Source organism: Asparagus officinalis, chromosome 10, assembly GCF_001876935.1.
Source record: "Asparagus officinalis chromosome 10, Aspof.V1, whole genome shotgun sequence".
In the NCBI taxonomy this organism is placed as follows: Eukaryota; Viridiplantae; Streptophyta; class Magnoliopsida; order Asparagales; family Asparagaceae; genus Asparagus; species Asparagus officinalis.
In genome coordinates, this window is record NC_033803.1 from 3,718,045 (window position 1) to 3,733,114 (window position 15,070).

The 15,070-nt window shown below is 35.7% G+C and overlaps 1 protein-coding gene and 1 pseudogene across 1 annotated transcript; both read left to right on the forward strand.

Annotated features, from left to right (window-relative positions):
• On the forward strand, positions 247-7,237 carry LOC109825495 (annotated as a pseudogene).
• LOC109825195 (protein decapping 5-like) lies at positions 8,595-14,441 on the forward strand. The gene is made up of 7 exons (XM_020391976.1): positions 8,595-8,828; positions 8,934-9,034; positions 11,482-11,553; positions 11,652-12,410; positions 13,046-13,249; positions 13,675-13,785; positions 13,870-14,441. Exons 1-7 carry the CDS (start codon positions 8,669-8,671, stop codon positions 14,026-14,028), a joined length of 1,566 nt encoding a protein of 521 aa, XP_020247565.1. The 5' UTR covers positions 8,595-8,668; the 3' UTR covers positions 14,029-14,441.

Sequence of the window (15,070 nt, forward strand, 5' to 3'; positions counted from 1 at the left end):
CGCTAATTCTTTTCCTATGTTCTTGAAGTGTACATTGTCTTATATTTATGTAACTTATGCTTTTTTTGTTGTTGTTACATAACCAGTGTTATATATACAACATGCAGTTTATTTGACTGTAACTTCTTATATTTTTCGTGGTTTAAGAAGCTGAGCTCGAATAGTCAAGGTTGCAAACAAATTGTTAGGGGTTTTATGGAGATTAATTAATCTGCGGAACTAAATACTAAACAAATAACGGCACCAATGAAAATATCACAAGTAAGGAAATACCAAGATTTAACGTGGTTTGGCAAATTGAGCCTACGTCCACGGGGCAATCCAGAGAGAAATATTTCACTATGAATCAAATGTACAATCCCTTAAGTTACACTAAACTTGAGGATTAAGTCACAGAAAAAAATGATTTGGAGGATCACACAAAATAAAACCAAACCGTCTATTTTGAATTTAAAATAAAATTAAGTGGAACTCGAATTAAGTCCTTTACACACTGGCATGGTCATCTTTTAGTGTTAGTGGCCCCTAAACACAATGATATTTGATCCCACAATTATATTGTGTAATTATATATTAATTAATGTAAAAAACTATCACCTTCTCTACCATCAAATTGAAAGATTAATTATTATTTATTATTTCGCATTCTAATGTTAATCAAGTGATTATAAAAACTAATCTTAATAATTTGAAATTGTACTTAATTAAGTTTGGTTCATATAGGTTACTAATGAGCTTTATTAATAACAAGTACATTCTCAAAAATTCGTTAGCAAAAAATTCCTATGTGTTAAATCCTGTAGCGGTAAATAATCAGGAATTTAGAAAGAAGAATGTAATAAGCAACAATGGTAATATTAAATATATTGCCTTAGTTGTCAACTGCCATTCTGTATAGTAAAATTTTCTATCAAGACATTTCAATCGAAAATAACTCGAGAATGTAAGATCTTCTACAATTGCCACCTTTTCTCTTAACAAAATTGTTTAGTGATTGGCCAATAGAGAAAACCCAATACGCATCGTACTCAATAATGCCAGCTTGTCAATTATAGAGCAAATTTATTCATATAATGCTTTAGATGTAAAAGCATGCAATTGCTATTAAAATTTGCAGTTAGGGATTATATAAAAAAACCCTTTAAAGTCTTTAATATTTTTATTATAAAATGGCCCTCAAACATTGATAAGCTACGGTTATCACATATGTGGTGAGGAATTATTTCACATTAAATTTTTACCAGCTAAATATTGTAATCTACTCTCCGTTTCATTTGAGAGTTTTCTAATAAAATCTATAAGTTTAAGGGAGACTAATCCAATAACCCCTTAAAATCCCCAACTCTAAGCAGAGGCGTGCGGCTTTTCTGATAGGCTAAAGCTTTAAATAATCCTTCAATTCTAGTAAGTACGTGATCCTTATAATTGGATCCTAAACGATCTTGTTGGATCAGACCCGAACCGCGACCCGCGTAAACCCCGTTGCCGCCCCTTCTAACAGTGCGCTGAATCCGCTGATCGAGTGAGCGGTTTAGAGAAGAGCAGAAAATGAGCGGTGGCGCCGAGCGTGGAGCGCGTCGGTGCGAGGGCGGTGAGGCTCTTCGAGCGCCCACACTGCTCACCCCCCTCCCAAGATCGCCCGGGATCTGCGCGGAACTCCGTCCGCTGCAACTATCGCGCACTGCTCTCCGACTCCGGCGTCCATCCGGTTCGCGCGTCAAGCGGCCTCTCAGCAGGTAATACAATGCGCCAAAGATTCAGAACTTTAGGGCATCAACATTTCATTTGATTATTTATTTATTTTAATTTATTTGTTTTGCAGAAGGTTGCATCTTCAGCTGAAGCAGATGGAAGAGGAGTAATCGAGGCGTCATTCGCTAATTTTGGACTTCATCCTTGGTAAATTTCTGATAAGGGTTTTTTTCCCAAAACTATAGACACCCAAAATGCTCCTATTTGCAACTTTGCCGCCACTAAATTCTACGATATTGAGTAGATAACCCCAAATCTAATGTTTTTGAGTTTTTAAACGCTGGAAAGGGGACATTTGAGCTAAATCACTGACAAGAAATTATGAATATATTAAGGAATTCCTTATTTGAAAGGTATTTTAGCTCATGTGTTTAGAATTGAGGGGTAAGTTTCATTTGGGTGAAAATTTGCGAATATGGACGATTTGGGGGGTATACGTGTAAGAAACCCTTCTTGAAATTGATTGAGAAGGAGATAAATTTACTTATTGTGGGAATTGATAGGTATATTACTGAGAGATCGGCAAACTGGTTGGATTCGTGAAGGAATTCTTGAGACAACTCCTGCTGCTGCTATTGGCGAGTTGGAGTTTGCTTTGTAACTATTTTGTTGCTTTAAAATCAATATTATGTTTATTTCCATAGTGATTGATATTATTTGTTATTAGGTTTTTTTTCCTGATGTTTGTTACATAAATGATTAAATCTTTATATCTTGAAATTAGTCCCTAATATCATTGAAATTTCTATTAGGTCCTCATTTCTTGTTAGTAGTTTCAAGGTTAATCCCTCCGGGCAAGAGCTGTGGGACCTCATATCATTTCAATTATTTTAGGGATTTAATTTTCAAATATTAAAACTTAAGGACTTGATAAACAGAAAAGCCATTGTTATCCACAACATAGACAGGATTTAAGTAACAAACACATGCCAATGACATTATTGAGGGAGAGTGAAGGAAAAAAAAATCTCTGAAATTTAAGGAAATATATCTTATTTGTAGAAGTGGTTGATTGCTTGCAGACTGGTCTGGATAAAGGTCAAAAGGAAAGAAAATTGAATTCTCTGAACAGGTCAGGAATATGTTCTCTATTTACTTAAGTTATCTGTCTTTGTTCAGTTGTGTGTGTCTTTGTCTGTGATTGCTCAAGGACATGAGATACGTGTTGATATTAATTGCAAACTGTCACCTTTATAGCAGCTAATTAAGTTTTTGGTCAATTGGCTCCGTCTTCATTATTCTCTTTCCAGATTGATGTGTTTCGGAAACAACTTGAACTTGGGATGGAATTAGAGAGACCAGTTTCCATCCACTGTGTACGTGCTTTTGGTGACCTTCTAGAAGTACTGAAGTAAGTCATTACTTTTCTTCAATTTTAGATTGCATGCAGCGAGATAAAATTTTTATGACAAGAAATAAATTGAAATTAATAATAATTTTAAAGATTGGGGCCATATTTGTTCTTAATGCCATATATCTTTAGTATAATCTCTCATGGAGCTATATATTTCCATTGTACAAGCACCATCCTTCACCATAAGGCGAGCCTATTGGATGAAGTGGACTCTAATATGTACTTTCAATTGTAGTATTTGCTTAAATGTATTGTTGCTGGAAAATGATACTGATTTCAGAAATAATTTCTATGGACTTTTCAAATAAATAACACCTAAGGGCTACAATGTTTGGGTTTCTTAGAACAAGTTTCAATATTCAAGAATGATCTGGCAATTGTCTACAATATTGCACTTCTGGAATTATCCAGAAGTTCAGGAATCATTTGGTACTAACTTGGGATAGAACGTGAGCAACAGGTGTTAGGAACTATATACCAGTACTTAAAGCGGCAGTTGCTTTTGCAACATAAGGAAACACTTTCCAGGATTTTTATGTTTCAAAGGAGCGCATCATATTCAAATCTTGGGCCACCGTTTTTAGATAGGTACAAACCATTTTTTTCTTAATTGAAGTTTAACATTTATGTTAAAAAAAAGTTTTAACATTTGTAACTGCCGTGCTTTCTTGAAAACAGTCGAACTCAGGGGTACATGGAAGTTTTTTTCTTCATGGGTTTTGACCTTATGGCTTTCTTTCTGAAATTAGCTATTACTGCCACTTTTGAAAATTTTTGGTGCTATCATGCTAAAACCTTCAGTTATTTTTATGACCAGAGACACAGGACCTTTCCAGCTGGTGTAATTCTACATTCATATCTAGGATCTGCTTGAAAGCGGTTCTCACTTTCTAACCTTGGTGCTTTACTTTTCCTTTTCTGGGTATCTCACATCTATGAAATCAACAAAAGCAAAGAAAGCTTAAAGCGCGTTTGTATATCATATTCAATATCAAGATATTTGCTTTCTTAAACAGCTTTCACTGCCATTATGAAATTAGGATCCGTCTATTATACTGTTTGATTTTTTGTAGGTACCTATGGATAGAATTTTTGGAGACAGATGCCCCAGATGGATGCCCAAAGTTGGAAACAGATTTCTTTGCTAACTCTCCTATTGGAAGAATCTATTTCTCAAGGAACGGCAGGGATTCAGTCTTCTGACATGCTCTCCATTCACCAAAAGAGGACTGAACCATCCTGCTAACATTCGTACGGTACGTTGCTTTGGTTTGTTGTATATTTCTTTTAACTTTGCATTCTTTGTCCGTAATTTACTAGTGACATTGCTGCCGTTGTTTTACTATTTCTGTATCATTTACAAACTTTGCGGTTAGTGACAATTATATTGCTTAATCAATTTTTCGTTGGCATATATGGCCAGATGTGTCATTTTTGACCGCTCATTGATATAAAATGTCCAAATATGAGCTCTTATTCCTCTCTCAACCTGGTTACTATGCTATCCAGGCTTAGTAGAGTTGTTTGAAGTGGATAACAAGTGATTTCAGCAAGTGAAAAAAAAGGACCACCCCATTTGATTCAAACTATGTCTCAACTTTTAAAATACATCTGTTTGGATCTACATCCTCAGGAAATATAGTACATTCGGGTTAAAGATCTACATATATATATAGATGCGCGGCGCACACCACATATGATATACATATTCGTATTATATATAGACACAACACGCACACACCACATATGTATATGTTATAGACACTTATATACATACATACATACATACATATGTATATGTATTATACACATATATACATGTACATATATACACGTGTGTGTGTACACACACACATATATGTATGTATGTATATGTATATATGTGTATGTATACATGTATACATATATACATATACACATACAACACACACACACATATGTATGTATGTATATGTATATATGTGATTGTATACGTACACACACACACACACCACACACACACACACACACACACACACACATATATATATATATATACACCACACACACAATATACATATGTAGATATATGTACACATATACATATATATGTAAATGTAGATGTATACATACACATATATACACACACACACATACATACCCACATACACACACACACATACACACACAAAGGGCATAAAAATAATGGGAGTAACTATATTATATATATATAATATATTTATATATATATATATATATTTATTTATATTTGTATGTATGTATGTATACATACACATATAGACATATACATACACACATATATATGTATGTATGTATACATACATACACACACGCACACACCCACACACACACACATACATACCCACATACACACACACAAAGGGCATAAAAATAATGGGAGTAGCAACAGTTATAGCACACATCTGGGATTGGATATATAATAATGAAATCAGGATAAAGCTGAAGAAGGGATGAACAAGGCACGCTTTTCCTTGTCTGAAACCCTAGACTTTGAGCCCAATGTCATTGTGCATCTATAAAATTGAAAGAATCTTTTTGAGATACTCTACATCTGTTTGGTTGACATTCTGAGGGCCATCAGTTTAAGCTGAAGAAGGGATGAACAAGGCACGCTTTTCCTTGTCTGAAACCCTAGACTTTGAGCCCAATGTCATTGTGCATCTATAAAATTGAAAGAATCTTTTTGAGATACTCTACATCTGTTTGGTTGACATTCTGAGGGCCATCAGTTTAAGCTGAAGAAGGGATGAACAAGGCACGCTTTTCCTTGTCTGAAACCCTAGACTTTGAGCCCAATGTCATTGTGCATCTATAAAATTGAAAGAATCTTTTTGAGATACTCTACATCTGTTTGGTTGACATTCTGAGGGCCATCAGTTTAAGCTGAAGAAGGGATGAACAAGGCACGCTTTTCCTTGTCTGAAACCCTAGACTTTGAGCCCAATGTCATTGTGCATCTATAAAATTGAAAGAATCTTTTTGAGATACTCTACATCTGTTTGGTTGACATTCTGAGGGCCATAAGTTTGCACCATGCGGCCTGAAGATAGTCCTATATGTGCTAGTGAAAGACAGTTTATGGTGTACGTAGCCACAGTGTGATCTTCGTAATGTTTCTGGTTACTAGTTAAATCTCACACTTGAATCATTGAGCAACAAAGCATGTGTATTGTAAAGAATATCCCAAGTCTAGATCATGCTGCAAGCGTCGTGGTATATGACTTTAAATAAAATTAGAAGGGGGGAAAAATACATCAACTCTTGGGTTTGAGAATCCAATTATCACCCTTGTGTATATTGACTTTCTATAATTCTATTTCAATCTATTACTCAAACAAGACCCATGGTAATGTGTAATATTGAATAATTGTAAACATCAATCCAAAACAATCAAGGGCATGGTCCATCATGTATGCTTTGGACACAGGTAGCAGGGAACCATAAATAATTTAGGACTGGAAATTTCATAAATCAATAACAACAGGAGATAGTATATTGTGTAACCTTGAAATGCAAAGCTCAAGTTCAAAAAAGTACAGTGATATATTCTTACTTTTTTACCATTTTGTGATTATGCGTGCTCATGGATCTTTTTCAGATGCCTGTTGTTTAGACTGCAGTTACAATAATGTGAAACCAATGTTCTTTGTCAAATGAAAATTATCTTAATTTGTTCTGTTGTAGACTGCAGTTACAATAATGTGAAACCAATGTTCTATGTCGAATGAAAATTATCTTAATTTGTTCTGTTGAAAAGACTGTAGTTTACAAAATTTCAGGTGTTGAAGTATGTGGCCAAAATGCTGGAGATGCCTGAAGAGGAGCTCGCAGAGTTGAGTTACCAAAATGCTATGCGCCTTTTCTCTTTTCGCGGCTCAAAGGTTCCTGAACAAAGTTGAAGTTAATAGTTCTTAGTTTGTTAACATGTATACTTAGATATAATTCTCAGGCCAGCACATGAAATTTGTATAGATAATTCATGTGTTTTTGTTCCCATGGAGAAATGAGTTCTAATTTGACATTACATCGCAGCTTCTCTGTAGCAACAAATATGTATATAGCTACAGGTCTTCAAATTTTGCAGAGAGATTCCCATGTTTTTCAGCTAAATAGACAGAGCTTCCTATGTTCTGTTCAAATATCCCTTTTACAAAAGGGTTGATTGTGGATAGACCCATGTACTTGTTGCAGGCAAATGAATTTTTTTAACTCTTTTGTTGTATTAGAGAAAGAGAACTGTTTTTGACAGTTAGACCTTCTAAGGGTAAAGCCGTCAAAAAAGTTTCTCGAAGGGTTTATTGGCAATAATAAACTTCTGGGTAATAGTACAAGAGGTTTATTCCGGAATTAACCCTTTATAAAAAACATGATCAATTAGATATAGGGGAAAACAATTGATAGTCTCATTGGGAATAAAATAAATATTGGGTTCTGCTCGGAAAATAAAAATATGCATAAGGTGCCATGGACAACCAATTTGTCGTTTGATATTATTTTTAGATAAACTCTCAAAAAACATCAAGTTAAGGTTTCATTAGTTGTCAACTCCATTTATAATAAGGCTTTGGGAATAAGTTAGAGAGTTGACGATAAGAATCTTCATATTTATATTATAGAAAATGAAAAAGGGGAGCCAAGATGCATAGAACATAATGTGGCAACTATTTTTTTTTCTTTCTTATTCTGTTTGGTTGTCCTGAAAAGTGATAGCAGAAGCTGAACAAGTAAAACTAAAATGAATCGTGACAAATTAAAAATGTACAGTCCTTTCCAATAGCCAAAGGGGAAAAAATGTTATTTGCAACTTAAACTTCATCATTTTTAATACTCCAAAACTTCATCATTTTTAAACTTTGATAGCCTGGTGTGATCTTCTCCTAGGGACAAGCATCTCTTTTAAACAAATCAAAGAAATATAATGTGCATATCTCAGCCTTTGTTCGATATCACGATCCCATACAGTTCTGTCCTGTCCTGCTCATTTGAGTATATCTTGTAAATATGCACTACATCAAATCAAAGAAATAAAATATATGAGATTCCAATCCTACATAATCCTGAGAAGGGATCGGACGAAGGACAACATCGTAAACGTGTTATCAGCCCTAAAAATAATGGGTTATTTGCATATATGCGCCTTACTCATCAATTTTGAGAAAAATATCCAAATCTCGGTATTTTCAAAACCATCCCTCAAATCATCAATTTTGAGAAAAAAATATCCACCAAACAATCATTAACTATAATAAGATAATTTATAACTGAAATATAAAAAGTATCAACAAAGTAATCATTTTTTTTGCTAACCAAGCTGATGATTTGTTACTTTTAGACGTATTTCTTTCTCAAAATTGATGATTCTGGGTAATGTTGCAAATCGATGATTTGGCATAGTTTTTGGGAATACGCATGTTTTAAAGGATATATATGCAAATAACCCAAAAATAATTTGAGAGAGAGAGAGAGAGAGAGAGAGAAAGAGACGCAGCATTCGAATTTGAGAGAGACAAACCCTAGGTCCAGGTCATCAGAGATCGATCAATGGCGTCGCCGGAGGAATCATCATCGAGATCCGCCGCCTCTCCGTCAGTAGACTCCTACATCGGAAGCGTCATCAGCCTTACCTCCAAGAGCGAGATCCGATACGAGGGCGTCCTCGTCAGCATCAACACCAAAGACTCCACCATCGCCCTCCAGAACGGTAACCTACTCTCGATTTCTAGGGTTTGCTCGATTTCGAAGTCGAGCGGGGTTCTGAGTTCTTTGATTCGATGTTTCTTTTTTTCTTTTGTTTCTTCTTTTGCAGTGAAATCGTTTGGTACTGAAGGGAGAAGGAAGGAGGGGCCTCAGATTCCTTCGAGTGACAAAGTTTATGAGTATATTCTCTTTCGAGGTAGCGATATTAAGGTAAATTTGGAATATTTGGGAATTATTTTAATTTGCGTACTCAAATTGGTATGACTTGTGGATCTAGGGGTTTGAAATGTTTATGATGAGTAACTGAATGTTCTTATTAGAAAATTAAGTAAATTTGTTCGGGAAAAGGAAAATAATTGATGTTAATCAGCAAAGTTCCTCAATTTTTTGTTTTGTATTTTTTCTTTGTTATTTATTTATTTATTTATACATTGGAATTGGTTATATAGGGATTTATGTATGCCTTGTCAAACTTAGATGGGATAAAACCATTTGATTGTTTAATCTAATAAATTATACTTAAAAGTATAAGTTTTGTTGAGTTTATTTGCCTTTTAAATTATACTTAAAGTTTTTGTTTTGTTGAGTTTATTTGTCTTTGTATATGACTCATTTCTGGCTGATTACACTGCCTGTTCCTTTCCTATAATAGACTGTCCATTAGATGCACTTCAGCATGCTGAGCAGATGAGCTAAGGGTGCTGGTACAAAGTATTAGCGACTAACATACCTGGCGTATGTAAATATGATTTCCATAATCCATACACATTTCCTCAGAAAATATAAATCATCATGCATACAGGATGTTCGGCTAATAACGTACGGGTCATAAGAATATAAACAAGCATTAGCAAAAGTTTAACTGAAGGGCGAAGACTGATTATATTCTAATGCTTGGTGATCTATTATGTTGAATCTAGAACAGAGGAAGATAAGACTTTTAGCATGTCTTTCTACAGCTTGGGAATGAATATTTGAAGTTTTAAACGTAAATGACCCTTGGAAAAGAACTGTGGTCCATTTGTGGTAAGGTAGAGGATGGAATGGAATGGAAGAGCTTCTTAGGGACTCAGCCTAGGTAGCACGGATACAGGTGTGGACATGGACACGGACGCGGTTACAGACACGGGACACGGAAAGTTTTTACATTGTAGGATACGGGGATAAAACTATATATACAACTTACCTTAGATCACATATTGAATCAAAATACATGTAACATTTGTATGTTTCTTTCTATTATGTATAACAGTTAAGGATCAAGTTAAATCAAACTAAGAATAAGGTTTAACAACAAAAGTTTAGTTTTGATTGCATGGGAGATGGGTATTTTTCAAATATTTAAATAATGAGTTTCAGTTTTCGGGTTCAAAATTGATTGGTTTTGAGCCCAATATTATCCAAGAAACTAGTTTATGGTGTATGTATAAGTAATAGGGAAGTAGGGTTTTGCTTTGAACCACACGTATCCATGGCTTGTCCATAGAGAAACCATGTCTGACACGTGTCAAACATCAACACAGCATCCAAAACGCCGTGTCTGAGTAACCTAGGACTCAGCTATCTTGATCTTTTCATGGAGCAATCCCCATGAAAATCTTGTCAGAGCTGTATGGACGAAAGTGGATTAAGATCGTCTAGAAATGCTAAAATATTACACTATTTTTTTCTCTTTCTAACCGATTATGCACATTTGCTGTCTTGTTTTTACCTAATTGACATGGAAGGGGGTATTCGTAGGGCAGTCAGTGTACCTAATTCAAATATGCCAAAGGAAACACCAGCCTAGTTCTAGTCAATGCACCTGTTTATAATTTGGAATGGTTTGTTGGAGCGTTCTATTGAGAATGACAACAAGTTGATCACACGGGTAGTTAAAATGATAAGTAAAATGTTATCTCTGAATCAAACCAATTGGCAATTGAGATATAATGTGATCTTCTCCTAGAGACAAGCATCTCTTGCTAACGGTTTTCTGTTCTGTCCTGTCCTGCTCTTAAGCTGTGTTTGACAATTCCAAAACAAGATTGGACCAGGACTAGTTTTTGCGTGTTGGCCCATGTAGGGGTTGTTCCAAAAGAAAACTAGTTTAAGTGCTAGAATTTGAACTAGAAAATAACTAATTCAAATTTGACCAAAGTTTTACCAAACTAAAAACATGTTTTTTGACCATGCTTGTATCCACTAAAACTAGTTCTTGAGTTGCCGAACACACCCTTATTTTTAGTATTGGGATTAGGATAAGGTAGAAGGTTTATACTGTGATTTGGAATGATTCAAATAGGTGAATCATTTTGACTGCTATCTGTTCAAGGGTAGTACTGCAAAGTTGATAACAAGCACCTTGATATTCCTTCAAGACTTCTTGGTTTTCACACTAAATTATGAAGATGATGTATGGAGGGAAAAATCAGTTATTATTCTTAAGCATAAATCATTCTATAACATGTGATGGATGACTTGTTCTTCTACCAACCCGTCTTCGTGTTTCCTAACAATTTATACACATTTGAATCATCTTTGTTGCCTCAGCATCTAGAGACTAAATTCTTAATATGTGAACATCTATTGCAGTTTTACCTCAGCAACATTTTCACTTCTAGGGGTTTAAACTTTTATAGATGCATTCTTTTTATATATTTTTTCTTTATTTTCAGGATTTGCAGGTGAAGTCATCATCTTCAGTTCCTCCAAAGCAGCAGACACATAATGATCCAGCTATTATTCAGGTAGTTATATGAGCTTATCATAATCCAATTCCTCCATGGCAGACTTCTGTCTTTGCTACTGACAATACATTGTCTTTGTTTCAATTTTATATGTGCAGTCACAGTATGCTTATGCACCTAGTAGTTCCTCTATTGCTTCAGCTGGAGTTGGTGCTGTTGCTGGTCCAAGTTCTCAATCAGTGCACCAAGATTTATCTAGGCAACCATTTCCGGATTCATTTTCCTTGTATCAGCCTGGTGCTCACATGAGTTCTTGGGCAGCTTCACCATCTATTCCAAATGCAGAGGGATCTACACACTCCCAAGGATATGCTAGTACATCAAATGCCCAAGTTCGTGCCCACCAGCGACATATTCCTTTTCAACCCCAGTCTGTTAGTTTTCAAAATCCATCACAGTATGCTGAAGGTTATGCACCACCAAGCTTTTCAAATTTTCAAGAGGGTGCTACCTCTTTTCCATCTCAGTTTGCGATTTCTAATCCTTCTAATCCATTATCGTTACCTTCTCATTTACAAGCAATGTCCTCTCTTCCTTTGTCTAATCAAGAAATGAACACTATGAATATGATTGCCAACAAAGCTAATCCCTCACAAACTTCAGTTGTTCCTATTTCATCAATGCCTTCTGCATCTTCAGTTTTGGGGTCTGCTTCAGGTCCAACAGCAATGCAGCCTCCTTTGTTAACACCTGACCAACTGACAAACTCTATACCAGCAACAGCAGCATCTCTTCAGAGATTGTACCCTGAATTTAAAGATATGGGGGGTTTGTTGCCATCATCAACAAACTCGCCGTCTCTTGTTTCTGGAATACCACAAGAGCCATTATTGCCATTGCCAACATCTAACCAGCAGGTATGGTTATGTTCCCTTTTTGTTGAAGTAAACAACTTGCTTTACAATTGTATGGTTTCTCCTGACTGTACATTATATAAAATCTAATGGCTGCACAGGTTGTTGCTAAAGTTACATATTTCTGTCTTCCAGGCGAATTTTATTTCTGTGGTTTCTGAAAAGTATGCACAGTTCCCTGTGTCCTGCTCATGTACTTTTTTGTAGACTTCGTCAAGACCAACACACGTCAGCATATAACAAATTAGTATCAGTCTTCTCTGAACAATAGATGTATCTGATGTCTGATGTCTGATATCTTCATAGTTGACACATGAAGGAAACACACTTTGCACTTGTTGCTTATGGATCTATATATCATAAAAGTTCCTATTTCAGCATTCAATTATAGCTGCCTCTTTATAATCATAAAATTTAGCACACGGGTTTGTATACTGGAGATATGTTCTATATGTAAAATGTGTTCCTTGGGCCTCTTAACTCGTAGACATCAAAAATAACATTTTTATTTGCTGATCATGCCTGAGAGGACCATCTCGGGTGATGACTGTTGAGATAATCAAGTCAGCATTATAGTTGAAATTTTAATGGTAATATCTTGTGTTCACTAAAGTTAGTGCTGTCTGACTAAATATCAGAGCGAGCATGAGGTGCCAAAGTTTACTGAAGAATTTGACTTCTTGGCCATGAACGAGAAATTCAACAAAGATGAAGTCTGGGGTTCGCTTGGAAAAGAAAAACATATAGGGTCAGGTGGAGATGGAGCAGAACATGATGCACTTCATCACGATGTTATATATGGTGGTGGTTACGTACAAGATCCCCCCAGGCCAGGAAGCAAAGTAAGTTTTGATCTTTGCATAAATTTTTCCCTGTGCAGTCCAGCAGAGTTAATAAAATTAAACTTAGGTCTCTTTTCAGAATCAAACATTCAAAGGTATAGTGTAGTTATTTTCGCTCGTCATATTCCTTTATAGTGGATATCACATGATGTCATGTAGCTTGGTTTAATTTTTGCTAGTGACTTGATTATTTGCATATGAAGGTAAAGTCTTGTATCCAGCTTTTGGCTGTTACCAGGTTATAATTAACCTGTTAAAACAAAAATTGATAAACATCATGATTCATGGCAAATTTCCTAAAGATGCCAATTAAACAACAATTTTGCATAAAGGAAATTTTGACAGCTTGTTGAAATAAATGTTAAAACTAGAGATTGAACATAAGATATTATGGTGTGAGTTTGATGGTGCTTCATTTCTTGCAGCCTGTATACAATAAGGATGATTTCTTTGACACTCTCTCTTGTAATTCCCTCAACCGAGGAGGATGGAGTGGACGGTCTAGGTTTTCAGAGCGAATGAAGCTTGACACAGAGGTTTGTATTTACTTCACTTTCTTCTTATGAAGCCATATTACTTTATTCAAAGGGCTTTTTAACAATGACCCCTTTTTTTGGCAGACTTTTGGTGAATTCGAGCACAGGCCTCCCATGGGTCAAGGACCTCATGGAAACTACGGTCCTCCCCATGGAGGATATTATAGAGGTTCGTATAATAGAGGGAGGGGTTATGGATACTATGGGGGCAGAGGTCGTGGTGGGCCCTTTAGACCCTTTTAGTGAAGTATTTTCCTTTACAGTTGCTTTGAGGTATGCGCTTTATGAAACTTCATTAGTTTTTTTCTTTATGCAAGGGATTTAGCTGTTGACCAATCCCACTCTCATCTGTTATCTTATCCTCTTAACTGTTGTCCGTCATATGAGCTTCTCTGTGTAACGAGAAACTGTTTGAAGAATGCCTGTCTTTTTCTTTCAAGGCTCCTCTTCTGACCTCTTGTGAAGATACATTCAATGTTGACAGTTCTATGATCTTAAGGTTAGCTTGCTAGTGAATCTGAATACAAACATGTGTACATGACTGTAGAATCTTTGTTTCAGATGTATCATTAATTGGCCTTATGGATGTATGTTTACCGTATGATGCTCATGCTGGTTTCTTTATATTTTCTATAATTTTGTGGAAACATTTCACATAAGTCCTCTGTTCTTTGGTTTAGAATCACATATCCACTCCAATTTGCAAAGTCCATCACAATGTTCTTTCTATATAATAAATTATCGGTACCTCCGTTTCATGGACTCATCACATTGCGGTGATCACTTCTACTGTCTGGTGGTGAAGTTCATTTGATAACTTTCATAAACACAGCGGGATTTATGATCACTTGATAAACATAAGAGCGTAGTCATGTGATTGTAGGCGAAATATGGACGGGTTATGCGAAATTTTCAAATCCGCCCTAGCCATCTAATGCAAATAGGCAATAGGATTTTTCGTATATGGTCCAAGGTATTGGAAATGAATCAAATGATTGTAGATGCACTGAGCATGGATAGCTGAAGAAGAAGATTGTTTAGGGCTTTTTATTTGCACGTTTGCTTTCCTTTACACGGTTGATCCTAGAAAAGTCAGAAGATGTATTGTGGAAAACTTTGACTCGGTGGAGACTGCTTAGTTTTGATACTTTTGGCCTCAGCATAAGAATGGACAAGTAACTCATGTTGGCTATGTGGATTAATTGGTCAGGAGAGTTAAATTTGGCGATGACTTCATTCTTGAAACTTCGGTTGCAAGAAGCTTTCACATATTGGATCTTTTGTT

Coding starts and splice junctions, on each gene's coding strand:
- LOC109825195 (XM_020391976.1), top strand. CDS start 8,669: ATGGCGTCGCCGGAGGAATCATCATCGAGATCCGCCGCCTCTCCGTCA. Junction 11,554..11,651: donor ATGATCCAGCTATTATTCAG/GTAGTTATATGA, acceptor TTATATGTGCAG/TCACAGTATGCTTATGCACC. Junction 12,411..13,045: donor TGCCAACATCTAACCAGCAG/GTATGGTTATGT, acceptor ACTAAATATCAG/AGCGAGCATGAGGTGCCAAA.